General features: G+C 40.2%; 1 protein-coding gene across 12 annotated transcripts in view; it reads left to right on the top strand.

The window, feature by feature from the left end:
* Nucleotides 1–17,683, top strand: part of LOC109906505 (adhesion G protein-coupled receptor L3-like) — a 346,713-nt gene that overhangs the window by 262,853 nt on the left and 66,177 nt on the right. For all 12 annotated transcript variants that reach the window (XM_031792020.1, XM_031792013.1, XM_031792022.1 and 9 more), the window contains one exon: nt 10,316–10,435. In XM_031792020.1, the coding sequence (XP_031647880.1) occupies nt 10,316–10,435 (120 nt within the window). The remainder of the gene's footprint in view (nt 1–10,315; nt 10,436–17,683) is intronic.

Here is a 17,683-nt window from a genome sequence, read left to right as displayed (position 1 = left end):
TGCCAACGCCAGCAGGTTCTCGTATAATTGTAATAGTCAAAATTGCTCAAATATTTCAGACACATACCTGGAACAGTAGAGCTACCGCCTGCGCTTAGATTTACCTTTGCATTAGGTTTGTTCAAATAGAGCACTAGGTGTCGATATGACAGAAGTAAAAAAAAAAAGTCTGTTATTGTCATCTCGTGCTTATGTGCTTCTTCACACTGGCATCAGGTGGATTTCAGTTAGCTGCTATCCCTTGTCCTAACAGTTGACACAATTTCCGTAGCTTTCACTTGCTTGATACACTTTGACATACCTTTGTTTGGTTGTAGTGCGTAATATTCTCCGGTTCGCTCTTCACTGGGTCCCCTTCCTCTTGTCATTCTTCAGCACTGTTGTGGAGTACAACCGCTGTTCAGGTGTCTTATTTTGCACAGAGGGAGGGAGCTCCAGTCTGACTTTGTTCATGCAGGCTCGAGTGTTGGAGAATGTGGTGGTGAGGCTTGTGGAACCTTACGTTGGCAAGACGAGCAATGTCTCCATGGACTATTTCTGTACTTCACTGGCATTGGCGAACAAGTTACTTGCAAAAAAAAACAGGTCTGGCCAAGGAGGCAAACGGGGAAAACTATTCAAAAAAATGACATGCCCTCCTTAAACTGGTTATATCTCCAGTTCTGTTTGTGATAATATTCTAACACCGACAGTGTGTTATATAGACTTTTTTAGGAAAAGTCAAGGATGAATGGGGTCATGTCTTAAAAAAATGTCAGTAATAAATTAAGTGGTTCTAGTGTTGGTTTAAAAAAAATACTTGATTTAATTGTGTTGTTCTCCAGAATATTTGATTAAGTTGTCTTTCAATTAAGTATAGCTATATCAAGTGTCTCATCTCTGGTTCTGCTCATTAGTTTGCGTACCAAACTGTACCCTATTCCCGATATAGTGCACTAGTTATGACTAGAACCCTATGGGCCCTGTTCAAAAGAAGTGCACAAAATTCGGAATGGGATACCATTTGGGACGCAACCATAGTTCAGGTTACTTCTTGCTATTGATCCTGGGTGCTCTAATAACTACCAATGGGCTCTTGAGAATTCCAAAAGAGATCAAATGTCAACCACTAAACATTCCCAGACTCTTAGGGGGCAAGTTCATCCCAGTTGGGAGTAGTTGACCTCCATTGGTGGTCACCTGTAAATGTACCTAATTATCTTAAATTACCCTATTTATATCTGTACGAATTCCGTAACTTGAGTTAACCCTGGTTCTATGCATCCTGGTCAAGGCCTGAGGATCTTTTGGGGATTGAAATATACTAATAGCAGTTGAGTGAAAGTGGAATGTTGACACTCTTCTCCCACGATAAGCCCTTAGCTGTGTGTTTTTGTGAGAAATGTTCTTCCCTGTGCCCCTGGGAGATGAAACAGGAAGATCTGTTGGATGACACAAACATTTTGAACAACTGGCTTCATCAGTTGTTGAATTGTGGACTAAACAAATCAGCAGTTCACATTTAAAACAGTTGCTGAAAACAGTTGTAAGAAACGGGGGAAGGGGACGGAGGCGAGTAAATGAAACATGTTTGCGAGCTGAAGAAACGGCCAGTGTATTGAGCATTAAGGAAAGATGATATATCTCCCTTAGCTTAAAGGGATTTGGGATTTTTTTAGTCTCTTGCTACCATGGCAACCTCAAAAATATAGGTCTGCCAAGTCGAAAGAAGCAGCCAGCATTGGGGAATTAAAAAAATGTGAATTTATTGTCTCTGGCACTCAATTTATCAGGATATTAAGGGATCTTAGCCCCGTTTGAAAGGAAACAAAACAATCCGCTCATGGCTCCCCACCCCCTCGGCAGATGTGTTTTTATATCCTTCATGGAGGTAGTCAGGTTAATCATGCACAGTGACATATTTACTAGGCCTTGCTCTGCCTAGTTTGCCAGCCAATAAGGTTTGTTTGTTACCCGCGGTCCCAGGTGACCACCCCTCCAAGTACATTAGTATTGAGAGACCCACAACATAGCAGTGTGTCCACTGCTTTGATGTTTGCTCTTTCAAAGGCAATTAATGTAGAATGTATAGTGCCTTCAAAAGGTATTCACACCTCTTGACTTTTTCCATACTTTGTTGTGTTACAGCCTCAATTTAAAATAGAAATGAACAAAAATATAAACGCAACATGTGATGTGTTGGTTCTATGTTTCATGAGCTGAAATAAAAGATCCCAAAAATGTTCCATATGCACAAAAAGCTTATTTCTCTCGAATGTTGTGCAAATTCGTATTTGTTTACATCCCTGTTAGTGAGCATTTCTTCTTGCCAAGATAATCAATACACCTGACAGGTGTGGCATATCAAGAAGCTGATTAAATAGCATGATCATTACACAGGTGCACCTTGTGCTGGGGACAATAAAAGGCCAATCTAAAAGGTGCAGTTTTGTCACACAACACAATGCCTCAAATTTGAACAGGAGAGTGCAATTGGCATGCTTGACTGTAGGAATGTCCACCAGAATTTAATGTTAATTTTTCTACCAAAAGCAACCTCCGTCATTTAAAGAATTTGGCAGTACGTCCAAACGGACTCACAAGTTGAGTGAGCGAGCGGTTTGCTGATGTCAACGTTATGAACGGAATGCCCCATGGTGGCAGTGGGGTTATGGTATTGGCAGGCATAAACCAAGGACAACAAACACAATTGCACTTTATCGTTGGCAATTTGAATGCACAGAGATACCGTGATAATGCATAGCCTCATGTCAAAATGATCTGTACACAATTCCTGGTAGCTGTAAATGTCCCAGTTCTTCCATGGCCTGCATACTCACTAGACAATGTTACCCATTGAGCATGTTTGGGATGTTCTGGATCGACATGTACGACAGCATGTTCCAGTTCCCGCCAATATCCAGCAACTTCGTACAGCCAATGAAGAGGAGTGGGACAACATTCCACAGGCCACAATCAACAGCCTGATCAACTCTGCAAAGGAGATGTGTCGCGCTGCATGAGGCAAATGGTAGCCACACCAGATACTGACTGGTTTTCTGATCCACGCCCTCACTTTTTTTTTTAAAGATATCTGTAACCAACAGATGCATATCTGTATTCCCAGTCAAGTGAAATCCATAGATTAGGGCCCAAGGAATGTATTTCAATTGCCTGATTTCATTATATGAGCTGTAACTCAGTAAAGTCTTTGAAATTGTTGCATGTTACATTTATATTTTAGTTTAGTATAGATTAAATTGAGATTTTGTGTCCCTGGCCTACACACAATAATGTCAAAAGTGGAATTATGTTTTTAGACATTTTTATGAGGATGGATCAACAACATTGCAGTTACTCAACAATAGTGATCTAATTGACAAAGTGAAAAGGAAGCCTGTACATAATAAAACATATTCCAAAACATGCATCCTGTTTGCAATAAGCCCTTTATGTAAAACTGCAAGAATGTGCCTACAACATGAACTTATTGTCCTGAATACAACGTTACGTTTGGGGCAAATCCAACAACACATCACTGAGTATGACTGTTCATATTTCCAAGCATGGTGGTGTCTGCATCATGTTATGGGTATGCTTGTTATGGGCAAGGAATAGGGAGTTTTTTTTAGGATAAAAAGAAACAGAAGGGAGCTAAGCACAGGAAAATCCTAAAGGGAAACCTGGTTGTCTGCTTTCCAAAAGACACTGGGAGACAAATTCAACTTTCAGCAGGACAACAACCTAAAACACAAGGCCAAATATAAACTGGAGTTGCTTACCAAGACAACATTGAATGTTCCTGAGTGGCCTAGTTACAACTTTGACTTAAATCTATGGCAAGACTTGAAAATGGCTGTCTAGCAATGATCAACAACCAACTTGACAGAGCATGAAGAAGAAAAAAAAATGATAATGTGCAAATATTGTACAATCCAGATTTGCAAAGCTCTTAGACTTACCCACAACGACTCACTGCTGCTTATGTAAATGAGATGTCTGTATTTCATTTCAAATACATTTCCAAAAATGTACAAAAAACATGCTTTCACTTTGTCATTATGGGGTATTGTGTGTAGATGGGTGAGAACAAAGTATATTTAATCAATTTTGATTTCAGGGTACAACACAACAAAATGTGTGGAATAAGGGGTATGAATAGCTTCTGAAGGCACTGATTGTATTATTTTCTATGCCACACCTTTGTGTGAAAAATATACATTTTAATGTACTCACAAGCAATACAAAATCCAGGAGATGTTTCCTGTTTTCATGCTCTGGTTACTGGTAGTATGTACACCTCACTAAACGAGCTCCCAGTAACATTGTTAGTGTGTGTGTCTGTGTGCGCGCGCCTATGGATGGGGTTGGTGGTGTGTGCGTGCCTGCCTGCATATACAGTATGTTAAGCTTCTGTACACCTTTTGTGTGTTTGCGTGTGTGCATCACTCCCTCTCATCGTTAATCTTATGAGCAGATTTCTGCCGATTAGCATATTATTTAAATCAGCTTTGAATGCTACCCCGTGCACAACAGAATCTATTGCGGCTGTGTCCCATGCCTAAAGCCAGTCTTAAGCCTTTTTTTGTCATCACTCATCCACCAGGATGAAAAACATTCCAACTGACTCAGTTAGCCCTGGAGTTTTGGGATTGTTACAGTAGGTATCTCTGCCATTGTATCTTTCCAGTTGAATAGGAATACATGTCGTCATCTCCAAAGGAATCAGAATGTTAACGTTCTTTTTAAAAGTGAAAGCATGGCTTGAGAACAAGGGTAACGACAATAGGAGGATTATGCCTTTCCTCTGTAGTTGTTTTGTGCGTTTGAGGTAACCTTGGCCTTCAAACCAGGAGTTAAAAGAAGTTTGAGACCATTTGATGGCATCTCTCACATCTCTGTCCAGGCCTGTGTTCAAATAGTATTGGTTTTCCTTCAAATACTTATAGCCGTTCGATTGGACCTGCCTGAAGTGACAGGTGGGCAGGGTTTGCACTTTTGGGAATATTCCATTGGTACCATTGTGCCCGACAAATTCAAGTGTAGTATTTGCAGGCCCAAAGCAGCCATTTTTATACCAATATCAAACCATTTCTGAGTATCAATTAAGCACCTTACTAAAAATATTTCTAAAAAGGACAAAAATGGCTTTTTAGCAAAAAAATATTTCAAGCAAGAATGTGGGGAGGGGAAAACTAGCTGTTATTGGCAGAGAGGTTTGGAAATCTTTTTCTTTTTTATTGGGCTAGTAGCTCTATACACTCGTGCTCGTATCATCCAACCTATAGGGTATTTAACTGAAATATGCAGACTGATGGATTCAAAGTACATTTATATTGTAATACTTCTGAAAGACAACTTTCTACCTCTGCCCATCTGGACATTCCCAGGAGGCATTGATTGAGTCATTGTTAGTTTTCCACTTAAGACATGACTCTTCCATTGTGCTGTAGAATTTGTGAGTTTTGTCTATGTAATACAGTACATTCTATAGATTAGTTGATACTGGATTAAGCGTAGATACCTTTTTAAAGAATGTCTTCAGTGGGGTAATGGGCATTATAAATACAAGTTTGTTATTAAGGCACATTTAAGTTCACATGTTCCAGAAGGCATTTAGATATATTTTTTTAAGACAATCAAATGCCTCTCCTGTGAAGTAGTGATGTGCGACATATGCCTATCTTCCTGAACCGGGTCACATTTGTGTAAATAGGGATGCTACTTTGTCCCAAAATGTTAAATAGAAATCTATGGGAAAACGATCCATTCCTGTTATTTTTCTCCGCGCGAATGTTTTAAGTGTCTAATATTTCTTCTCAGGTGATCTGTTTTTAGGGATTGATCTATTTATGTCTGCTGATAGTTGCTTCAGTGTTGTTGAGTCTAAAAAGGCTGTAGGATCACCTTTTAAAATGATCACCGCTTTGATGTCACACAATCAAGCCAAACACCCGTTAGTCCAAACGTGCGCTTCACATTTCCATATCATAAGACTATTGTAATATACAGTGTCAACGTTGATGATCACTAGGCTTGATGTGCAGTTACAAGATGACATTACGTCATAACCTGGGTTGTTCTGAACAAAAGGAGCCGATGTTTGTCTATTGCAGTGGTTCCCAAACTTTTTATAGTCCCATACCCCTTCAAACATTCAACCTCTAGCACCAGGGTCAGCGCACTCTCAAATGTTGTTTTTTGCCGTCATTGTAAGCCTGCCACGCACACACTATACGATACACTCATTCTCATGAGTTTTTGCCACAACCCGGCTCGTGGGAAGTGACAAAGATCTCTTATAGGACCAGGGCACAAATAAAAATAAATCATTTAGCTCTTTATTTAGCCATCTTACATATAAAACCTTATTTGTTCATCAAAAATGGTGAATAACTCACCACAGGTTAATGAGAAGGGTGTGCTTGAAAGGATGCACATAACTCTGCAATGTTGGGTTGTATTGGAGAGAGTCAGTCTTAAATATTTTTCCACACAGTCTGTGCCTGTATTTAGTTTTCATGCTAGTGAGGGCCGTGAATCCACTCTCACATAGGTATGTGGTTGCAAAGGGCATCAGTGTCTTAACAGCACGATTTGCCAAGGCAGGAAACTCTGAGCCCTATCTAGAAATCTGGCAGTGGCTTCTGATTAAATTCAGAATTTCACAGAACTGCTTGTTGCGATTTCGATGAGGCTCTCTTGTTGAGATAAGTGGACTGGAGGCAGGGCATGAAAGGGATAACGAATGCAGTTGTTTGTGTTGTATGTTTTGTGAAAGTACCTGCGTAATTGCGCACCCAGATCACTCAGGTGCTTCGCTATATCACATTTGACATTGTCCGCAAGCTTGCGTTCATGTGCACACCAAAAAATCATACAATGATTGAAAGACCCGTGTGTTGTCCTTGTTAATGCAGACAGAAAGGAGCTCCAACTTCTTAATCATAGCTTAAATGTTGTCTCGCACATTGAATATAGTTGCGGAGAGTCCCTGTAATCCTAGATTCAGATCATTTTTACAAGAAAATCATCACCCCGATAGGCCAATCATGTGAGAAACTCGGCATCATGGAAGCGGTCAGACAAAACTTTTTTTTCTTTCTTTTTAAAAAATGTCAGTACTTTGCCTCTTGATAACCATGTCTCCCTGTCATGGTACAGTACAGATACCTGCACATCTTGATCACCAAAGTCCATTTGATGTCACAAAGCTGTCCAGTACTTAAAAAATATCCTCTCCTGTTGTCCTGGTTTCAAGTGGTTTGCAGAAGAGGATGTCTTCCTTAATTGATCCCCCATAAACGTAACGGAGCTGTGCCAGGCCCGCCACGTCTGTTTACTCATCCAGCTGCAACGCATGTAATTCACTTGCTTGTATGCGAAGCAGTAATTGTTTCAAAACATCTCCTGCCATGTCACTGATGCATCGTGAAACAGTGTTGTTTGATGAAGATATTGTCTGTATAGGTTTTTTTGGCCTTTCCCCCCAGTATTGTCCCAGCCATATCCACAGCAGCAGTCCTCCACAATAGTATGGGGCTTGCCTGTCCTAGCCACTCGGTAGCTCACCATATAAGACGCTTCTAGCCCCTTCTTATTAATGATATATGATGCTTTTATACATGTCTTACTACTCGAAAGTCATCTTTATTCTCGCTCAAAAAACTCCCTTGTCTTATTTTTCTAATTGTCATGTTTAGTTTCTAAATGTCGGTGCGAGAGTGAAGGTTTCCGGCGAGAAAGTAACGGTTAATGTGATTGGATGTTAGTTATTTGACTCGGCTACCTGTATTTGACATTGTGTTGTTATTTCGCTGAACACTAGATGGTTTAATTTTATTTTTGGCAGTGAAACGAGGCTACTCATGCGAGAAAAAAACCTCACAAAAAAAATACATGAAACGTGAATCACATTTTTATTTGGCGTACCCCCGACGGCATTGTGCGTACCCCTGGTTATGATCGGTTTCTCTGAATTGCCTTGTGAAAGCCTCACACTGTAAGACTTTATTTTGCTACTTAGCTAGCCATGTTGGCAAAAGAACACGCTTTCAAATTATGCCAACCTGAACAGATTGTGATTCAAATGGACCTTTTTTGCATTGCGTAAACAACAACAGTAATTGTGTAAAGACGGGGATGCAGGGCTGTGTTCCAAAGAAAACAACTACATGTGTGCTTGTTCTTGTACCTCAACAGCACAGCTAGGAGAGTTCAAAGTAGCACGTTATAGTTGAAGACTCTTCTTTGAGTCATAAACATGCATTGAAATGATGTATGAACTGTGCACACTGGAGAGGTGTGTGGCCACTTGGAGACACCACCTCTCACTCAAACCCTTGGATTTTTTTTGTCTTATGTTGCACCTTCCCCAAATTTTCCAGGAATATTCTTATCATATCACTGAATGTATCCTGAGTATTTTAAGATTTCGTTATCAACAAATGTGTGCGAAAAGTACAGTAAATGTCAAATGCACATCAAATCAACAGTGTAATGTTTGGATTGTCCTGATTATACCGTAAAAAAAACTTTATTTAACTAGGCAAGCGAGTTAAGAACAAATGCAAATTTTACAATGACGGCCTACCACGGTCAAACCCTCCCCTAACCCGGATGATGCTGGGTCAATTGTGCGCCGCCCTATGGGACTCCCGATCATGGCCGGCTTTGATACAGCCCGGGATCGAACCAGGGTCTCTAGTGATGCCTCTTGCACTGAGATGCAGTGCCTTAGACCGCTGCTCCACTCAGGAGCCAAATTATACCAAATCGCACCAGCGTAAGGGGTTAATAATTTATTTATCGCCTGGTGATGTGCATTAGGCTAGGTGAAACTCGCGCCTATGCAAACAAGCTGATTAGATGGTCCTTTGTAGACTGTATTTTCGACCAGCAACTATCAGGAAATAACACTGATCAAATGTTTTAAAGTGTTAGTTTCATCAGCTGTTGTACAATATGATACAAAACACAGAACAAACATAATTGTCACTGCACTGGGCAGAATAGAGGTGAGGTACTGTTGTTTTGATCGGTTTCTGTCAGTGTCTTGAATTGTATTCTCAAACTAAATTCAAACACGTGAAAAGTACGATATTGCTTATAACTGGAAACACTTATCTCCCTCACTAGCTTTAAGCACCAGCTGTCAGAGCAGCTCACAGATTACTGCACCTGTACATAGCCCACCTATAATTTAGCCCAAACAACTACCTCTTTCCCTACTGTATTTATTTTATTTATTTATTTAGCTCCTTTGCACCCCATTATTTTTATTTCTACTTTGCACATTCTTTCCACTGCAAATCTACCATTCCAGTGTTTTACTTGCTATATTGTATTTACTTTGCCACCATGGCCTTTTTTTGCCTTTCCCTCCCTTATCTCACCTCATTTGCTCACATCGTATATAGACTTGTTTATACTGTATACTGTATATGTTTGTTTTACTCCATGTGTAACTCTGTGTTGTATGTGTCGAACTGCTTTGCTTTATCTTGGCCAGGTCGCAATTGTAAATGAGAACTTGTTCTCAACTTGCCTACCTGGTTAAATAAAGGTGAAATAAAAAAATTAAAAAAAGGATTCTTTCTCAATCTCCTATAAATGCTTCCTGTTCCGCTGCTATACGATGCCGCAGTCTTTGAACCACAAATTATGATCTTGCCTCAGACACAACAGCTGTTGAGCCAGTGCGCCAAAACCTGGCTGTCTTCACCATCCGTCTCTATCTTGTCTACCCATCGCTTTCCACTCAGCTCACCCTGAACAATTATAGCTTCCTTGAAGTGTGGGCCAAAGCGCTCCACGGCTTCAACTATTCTTCAACCGTACAAAGCGAGGAAGTGTGCAACAAGGCTCCCTGGATTACACCTGAACTCCTCCTCACTCGATGAAGAAAGTTTTGTGAGACGTGTATAACTCAGCCTTGATCAGAGGCTTCAGCGAGACGCTAGTCTTCAAAGCTTTCCAAAATCAGACGATATACTTCATTCAACACACCCAAGGACCGTTGATGTGGGTGGAGGGGGGGGGGTTCTAATTACTTTGTTGCTGTTACCCGCTTGTCTGCTTTGTTTCTGAACTGAAACAGCAGTGTTATGATGCACACAGTCAGAGCAGAACTGAGTTTCATATTACAATGTAAAGCTATTGTTCAATGCTAACATGTTTTAGTAGGTTGACAGACCATAGTGATGGGTGCATGGATTTTGACTCATAATGCTCATGTTATTCCAGATGGCATTCTCTTGCATCAACTGTCAACACTTGCACCCCTCATAATAAGGTTATTTAAATGGTCATTTTCTTCTAATTTCCCTCTGTCCAGAGCTGGAGGTGGCCAGGATGAGTACGGAAGGAAATCTGCCCGACCTGAAATTCCCACAGAGCGGCCAAGGCAACTCCATCACCCTGTCGGCGAGCACTTTGAAACAGCATGGGAGAAATGGTAAATGGCGTTGCCTTAAATAAATGTTTACTGTACATCAAGGGTCTCCAACTCCAGTCCTGAACAGCTTTTTAGGTGTGCAGTATTTTGTTCCGTCACTTGGTGCTGGGCTGAAACGAAGGCCTACATACTCTGTAGCTTATATCATTGTACATATAGCCCTACGCCCCCAAAAAGCATGCAACATAAACTGGGAATGGAGTATTTAAATTTTTTAAGAATAACACATTCTATAGGCCTTGCCAATGCATTTATATTCAAATTAATATTATATTCTAAAATATGTGAGAATAATGTTGACTTGCCTGACCAAACAAATGTAGATTTTTCTGTGGCCTATGTTGCCGACACAGTCACTGGTTCCTTTTGTAACGGAAGGATTTGTTGAAGCCATCATTAGATGTTGTCATCCTCATATTAACCGCACCTGGTTTTACCGCAACAGAGTAGTGCAACACCCTACAATTGAAGCGACAGGAAACAAACGAAAGGGGCCACATCTCTCACAGAGCCGATCAAAAATGTAATCACTAATAATTATAAGGGAGCAAGAGAACTTATAATTTGGCTGCAATAATTACAGGAAATGTCAGATTTTCAAGGTAGACCTATCCCAGTACCTCCATTTCTGAGCTCCAAATTCAAATTCAAGTAGGCTACTTCAAGCCTCTTGTATAGATAGAAAATTGCAGGTGTAACATGGAAAACACAATGCATTTATGATCTTCTTTCATTACCAGATCATGTTGTGGAGAACCCACTAGGCTGTCATTATGTCCAGAATAAATAATAGGAATAGCATTGGGTGTTGCGCAGTAGACAAGACAAAGATGAGACAAAATTATCACTGTGACTAAGATCTGACTACTAATCTCTTTTTGAAAGAGATTGAGAGCGTTTCAGTGACAATCACAATTAATATGTAACCGACTAGCTCAAATCGGTCTTATGTAGCAACATTTGAAATGTTTTTTTTTTTTTACATAGGATTAAAATGGAGACTCAGAGCTACAAAATGGTATACAGTTGCGGAACAATGGGAAAGTAATTTTGCTTTAAAAGTTGATAAACTTGTAAACTCACTTTTGAGAAAATAGCCTTTGAATTTTTGGTACTACTACTGGAGAGCCCTTCTTTGTCTACACCCATTCAACATCGTTCACACCCTCTTAAGCTTTAGCCCCACCCATATTTTTAAGGTTTGATCCGAGCATTCTGGACTAACAACAGGAGTCAAGCACCCAAGCTAACTTGCTAGCTGCTTCACAAATGAGAGAACAGCTCACTGAACATTACTCGCCCTAGCAGAGCTGGTTAGGCTTTTATGTTCTCCAGAGCGTTGGTGACTGCAACTGTGTCATCAGATTGTCAGTTCTTAAATTCAGAGTGTTTCGCTCTGAGCGTTCAGAGCGCACAGCACACTGGACGCTCTTGCCGATGAGTAGGGAAAGATCCAAACGTTTTGACCTCACAACAGCAGTTAAGCACCCAAGCTAACTGCGTAACATTGGCTAGCTTGAGAGAACACCCCACTCATAATGAGAGAACACCCCACTCATAATGAGAGAACACCCCACTCATAATGAGAGAACACCCCACTCATAATGAGAGAACACCCCACTCATAATGAGAGAACACCCCACTCATAATGAGAGAACACCCCACTCATAATGAGAGAACACCCCACTCATAATGAGAGAACACCCCACTCATAATGAGAGAACACCGCACTCTGACCATTTTACTTGCCCTAGCAGAGCTGGTTAGGCTGTTTTCATGTTATCCAGAGCGTTGGTGAATGTAACTGTGCTGCTGGCAACAATTTAATTAAGCTTTTTGCTGCCGTTTACTGACACCAGCCATATTCAACGCGTGTTGAGCGTTTGTAAATTCAGCATTTATTCTGCCCTCTGGCACACTGAGATTAGTTTTTTGTTAAGACATGTACCTAGCTAGGTAAACAATGAACCACAATCCCAACTCATGACATTACTACCCTGCATGAATCTGCAGGTAGCTTACCAACCAGGTTTAATGTTAGCTAGCATACATTAGGCTATAAATAGCCAAGCAAATCGCTCTGAGATACGAATAATAAGATCATACACGTAACGTTAGCTGGCTAGCCAGCCAGCTAACATTAGCTAGCTAACAGTACACTTTAACTTGAAATGAAATCACAATCTCTCAAAATTGTGTAATATCTGAAATTTAGCTAGCTAAACTGTCTTACCCATATACACCATGGATGGACGCATCTCCTGTCGAATGCCATGGTTGCCCTTAGTTTGAAGATGTAATCCGGAGACCGGTGTTTTGTCCATCTCCTTAGCAATCATACTCAAATTCCACTGATTTGAAAACTCTGTCCTCCAGAAAGTGGAGAGCATATATGCAACGTTAGCTAGCGAGCCAACCAGCTAATGTTAGCTAGCTAACAGTACACTTTAACTTGACATTAGGCTTATGCAGTTTTACTACACAATACATTTAAAAAATTGCCTCGTTAAACAAGATTACCTAGAAATACTGACCAGCTCAAATAGACAGAAGCGTACTATATGGCAGACCAATCCAAACTCATCTCTCGGCCAATCATCTCTCGGCTCATCATCTCTCTCAGCCAATCATGGTTAGCGGGAAGGTTGCTGACTTTTTCTGTGGCTTAACCAACTAGGCTCGTAATTTTATAATTGTATTGGTATTTACAGATGGCACATATGATTGTTATTAAGACACATGAAAGTTCACATGTTCAAGAAGGCATTTCTGCCAAAAAACACATTTACATTTTTTTAACGTTCAAACAGCTCTCCTGTGAAGTAGTGACCCACGACATAGCCTAGTTTCCTGAAACGGGCCACATATTAGAGGCACAGATGCACAGCACAGTTCTGTACAGCAGTGGGACAAGATGAGTGTCCTTCCCACTGCTCCACTCCGGCTCCTCCTCCAATTATACACATTGTGCAAGTGACTCTTGCTTCCCCGTAGCTAACCAGTCACACCAGCCTTCTAGTTAGCTAACCTACACCTGGTTAAGAAACACAAGTTGCTTTATGAAATTAAAAACAATAGCATACATGAGTTGAATAGTAAAACAACAGTCTAGCTATGTTTTTATTTCCCGTGAGAGTAGAAAAGTAGGCTGTCTTTGAATTTGTAGTCTCGCTCAACCCTCCCACTTTCCCCACTGCATTGCATAGCCAGGTGCTATGTAGACAAAGTTTTATTTTATCTTTATTTATCCAGGTAGTTGAGAAAAAGTTCTCAATTGCAACTGCGACCTGGCCAAGATAAAGCAAAGCAGTTCGACACATACAACAACACAGAGTTACACATGGAATAAACAAACATACAATCAATAATACAGTAGAAACATCTATATACAGCATGTGCAAATGAGGTAGGATGCCTCTTTAACATGCCTCTCTGACATGTTAAATAAGAAATAAAGTTTTCTCTACTCATGAAATTTCTATCTGCAACGTTCGATAATGCCATTAAACATTAAACAGCCATTAAACTCTACCTGTTTTAAAGTCACCATTGGCCTCATGGTGAAATCCCTGAGCAGTTTCCTTCCTTTCCGGCAACTGAGTTAGGTAGGACGCCTGTATCTTTGTAGTAAGTGAGTGAATTTACACACCATCTAAAGTGTAATTAATAACCTCACCATGCTCAAAGGGATATTCATTGTCTGCTTTTTTTTTTTTTTTTACCCGTCTACCAAAAGGTGCATTTCTTTGCGAGTCATTGGAATACCTTCCTGGTCTTTAAGGTTGAATCTGTGTTTGATATTCACTGCTTGACCAAAGGACCTTACAATTATCTGTATGTGCGGGGTACAGAGATGAGGTAGTCATTCAAAAATCGTGTTAACCTGTCTAACCCCGTTCCGCTAGCGGAACCCCTTGCCAACAGCCAATGAAATTGCTGCCCCCTGGACTTCATGTTACACAATACATGTATGTTTTGTTCGATAAAGTACATTTTATATCCAAAAATCTAAATTTACATTGGTGTGTTATGTTCAGTAGTTCAAAAACATGCTGTGATTTTGCAGAGAGCCACATGAATTCACAGAAATACTAATTATAAATGTTGATGAAAATTAAAGTGTTATGCATGGGACTTTAGATACACTTCTCCTTAATGCAACCGCTGTGTCAGATTTTTTAAAAACTTAACGGAAAAAGCATAGAGCCCAAACCCCATCAAAAGAAATATCCGCCATGTTGCGCAGTCAACATTAGTCAGAAATAGCATTATAAATATTCACCTACCTTTGATGATCTTCATCAGAATGCACTCCCAGGAATCGCAGTTCTGCAATAAATGTTTGTTTTGTTTCAATAATGTCCATCGTTTATGTCCAAATAGCTTCTTTTGTTAGGGCGTTTGGTCAATCCAAACGTGCGTTCAGGTCCAGTCGGATGAAAAGTTCAAAAAGTTATATTACAGGTCGAAGAAACTTGTCAAACTAAGTATAGAATCAATCTTTAGGATGTTTTTATCCTAACTGTTCAATAATGTTCCAACCGGAGAATTCCATTGTCTGTAGAAAAGCAATGGAACGAGAGATACCTCTCATGTGAACGCGCGTGACTGAGAACGAGGCTGTGTCCAGACCCCTTAGTCAAACAGCTCTCATTCGTTCCCACTTCACAGTAGAAGCCTGAAACAACGTTCTAAAGACGGTTGACATCTAGTGGAAGCAAAATAACCCATATCCCACTGTGTATTCGATAGGGGCTGAGTTAAAAAACTACAAACCTGAGATTTCCCACTTCCTGTTTGGATTTTTTCTCAGGTTTTTGCCTGCCATAAGGGTTCTATTATACTCACAGACATCATTCAAACAGTTTTAGAAACTTCAGAGTGTTTTCTATCCAATACTAATAATAATATGCATATATTAGCATCTGGGACTGAGTAGGAGGCAGTTTACTCTGGGCACGCTATTCATCCAAAAGTGAAAATAACGCCCCCTATCCCAAAGAAGTTAAACATTATTATTGCATACAGCGTGAGTCCTTGCAACTTATTTTATGACTTGTTAAACACATTAAAAAATTAAATAAACGTAGGCTTGCCATAATAAATGTGTTGAATACTTATTGACTCAGGACATTTCAGCTTTGAATTAGTAATAGTTTTGAAAAATAGAATTTCACTTTGACAGTATGGGATATTGTGTGTGTAGCCAAGTGACAAGAACATCTACATTTGAATCAATTCAGACTGTAACACAACCACATTGGAAAAAGTGAAGGGGTGTAAATACTTTCTGAAGGAAGTGTACATGTTTGTCATATTTCTGCTGTTGGGAAGAGAATCGGATCTTATGCATAAAAATATGTTGGTAGGACAAGGCTATGTATGTTTGTGCACATGGAAGTCAGTGATATATGTTTACTATAGATTGAGGCAATACGAATGTCATGTGGCAAAAATTTGAGGGCATTTAGTTAATTAACTAAAATGGCCCACTGTAATTTTGACAATAACTAGACTAAATCATTATTCAAAGACAAAAGACAATAACACGTAATTATATTTGAGTTAAAACGACTAAGACTGGTATCAAAATAAGGTGACTCTTTCGGTTAGAAGCATTCGATTTTACAATCGCTTACATTTTTGTGGATTTGTGTACCCATGAACTGTTTTCACCCATGTAACATAAGGTGACACATGTTACGTGGGTACACTGCATTTCTGAGATCTCGACGCAAAAAAACAGCTAGATCCAGGATTCTTACAGGGCTCAAGTTCAATGATTCATTTAGATGATTCATATATGATATAACAACAATTTACATTGCCGTATATGCAAGGACAGAATAGTAATGTTTTCCAGTATGTGAAAAATCTGTCAACACACCAACTATGAGTTTTAAATCAACCTGTGAATTGTATTGAATATAGCTACAGTATTGATCCCCTCTTATATCTTAATGTAATGACCTGAAAATGAAAATTGTCAGATTATTATCAATCACTTATAAACAGCGAAAACAAGTCATCCGGTGTAGGAAATACTCCCTGGTACCCTAGTTTCTAGAAAAACCCATGTCCGTGGCACTCCCCCAATGCACTGCTCTTACTGAAAAGCATTGAGTTGCTGCGTTTCTTACGCATCAGTTTGTCTGGTTTGAATCCACCCTTAGAAGTGGTATAAGTACCAGTGTAACCACTTGAATTTACATACCCGTTACACCGTAAGTTCATAGTTTCCCTTGAATAACATCAATATAATGGAAAGAGTGCCAAAATAGTGTTGGTTTCAGGCAGAGTTGATCAACCCTCCTTGAGAGCTACTGGGTCTACATTTTGCTCCAACCATGTTATAACACACCTGATTCTGCCTGCTATCAAGGTCATGGAAAGCAGCTAATTAGTATAATCAGGTGTGTTAGATAAGGGCTGGTAAGAGAGCCTAGCAGATGGGTAGCCCTCCATGAGGGGGGTTTGCCACCCCTAACACAAGGTCTGATAAAGTATAGCGCCTTTTTACTGACTTCAAATGGGCAAAGGAGGGTCCCCGGTTGCGGAATTAGTTGTGTTCAAGAGCTGCTTCTAAGCTGTAATGAGGCTATTATACACAATACGGGGCTATCTATGGGAGCGGCGCTGACAATTTTTGGACTTTATTACTTGTTCATGCAAACGAACTAATCTCTTTCCGCGTGCTCACCACTCTCCACTCGACGAATAAGCGTATGTCCAGCAGTGCTTCATTATATGTGGAGCTGTGTTTCTTTTCCCTGTTCATCGAGAGGTAGCGCACGCACACAAATTGTTTTCCTTTCATCTGGAGTAAGTGATCCAAGTTGAGGCAGGAGGGGGGAGTGTGCTTTCATATCGGAAGCCTAAAGAAAGACGCCAGGAGGGAGATAAAGGGAGTGGGGAAGGAAATAACGAAGAGTAACCGTTCCCTTTATCAGTGTAGGCAATAATGACATTTCGTTGAAGTTGAATTCAAATGACCTCTCGTACCTTACTGAGGTATTTCTTTCAGCCTCGACACCTTTATTGCCGTTGATAACATGCTCGGAGGCATTTAAACCATTTTCCATATTAGTTGGCCTAAATAGTTTCAACTCTCCCTAATCCTGTGGAATCAAACATCTAAAAGGAATGCGTTACCGTACCTCAAAACATATTGATTCTGTTGAACCGCAACATGTGACACCTGTCAGTTAAACTGTAGTGCATCCAATGCCGTTTCGCCCTTGAGCAAGG

This window comes from Oncorhynchus kisutch, linkage group LG16 (genome assembly GCF_002021735.2).
Source record: "Oncorhynchus kisutch isolate 150728-3 linkage group LG16, Okis_V2, whole genome shotgun sequence".
Lineage (NCBI taxonomy): Eukaryota > Metazoa > Chordata > Actinopteri > Salmoniformes > Salmonidae > Oncorhynchus > Oncorhynchus kisutch.
This window is presented reverse-complemented; position numbering and strand designations above follow the sequence as displayed.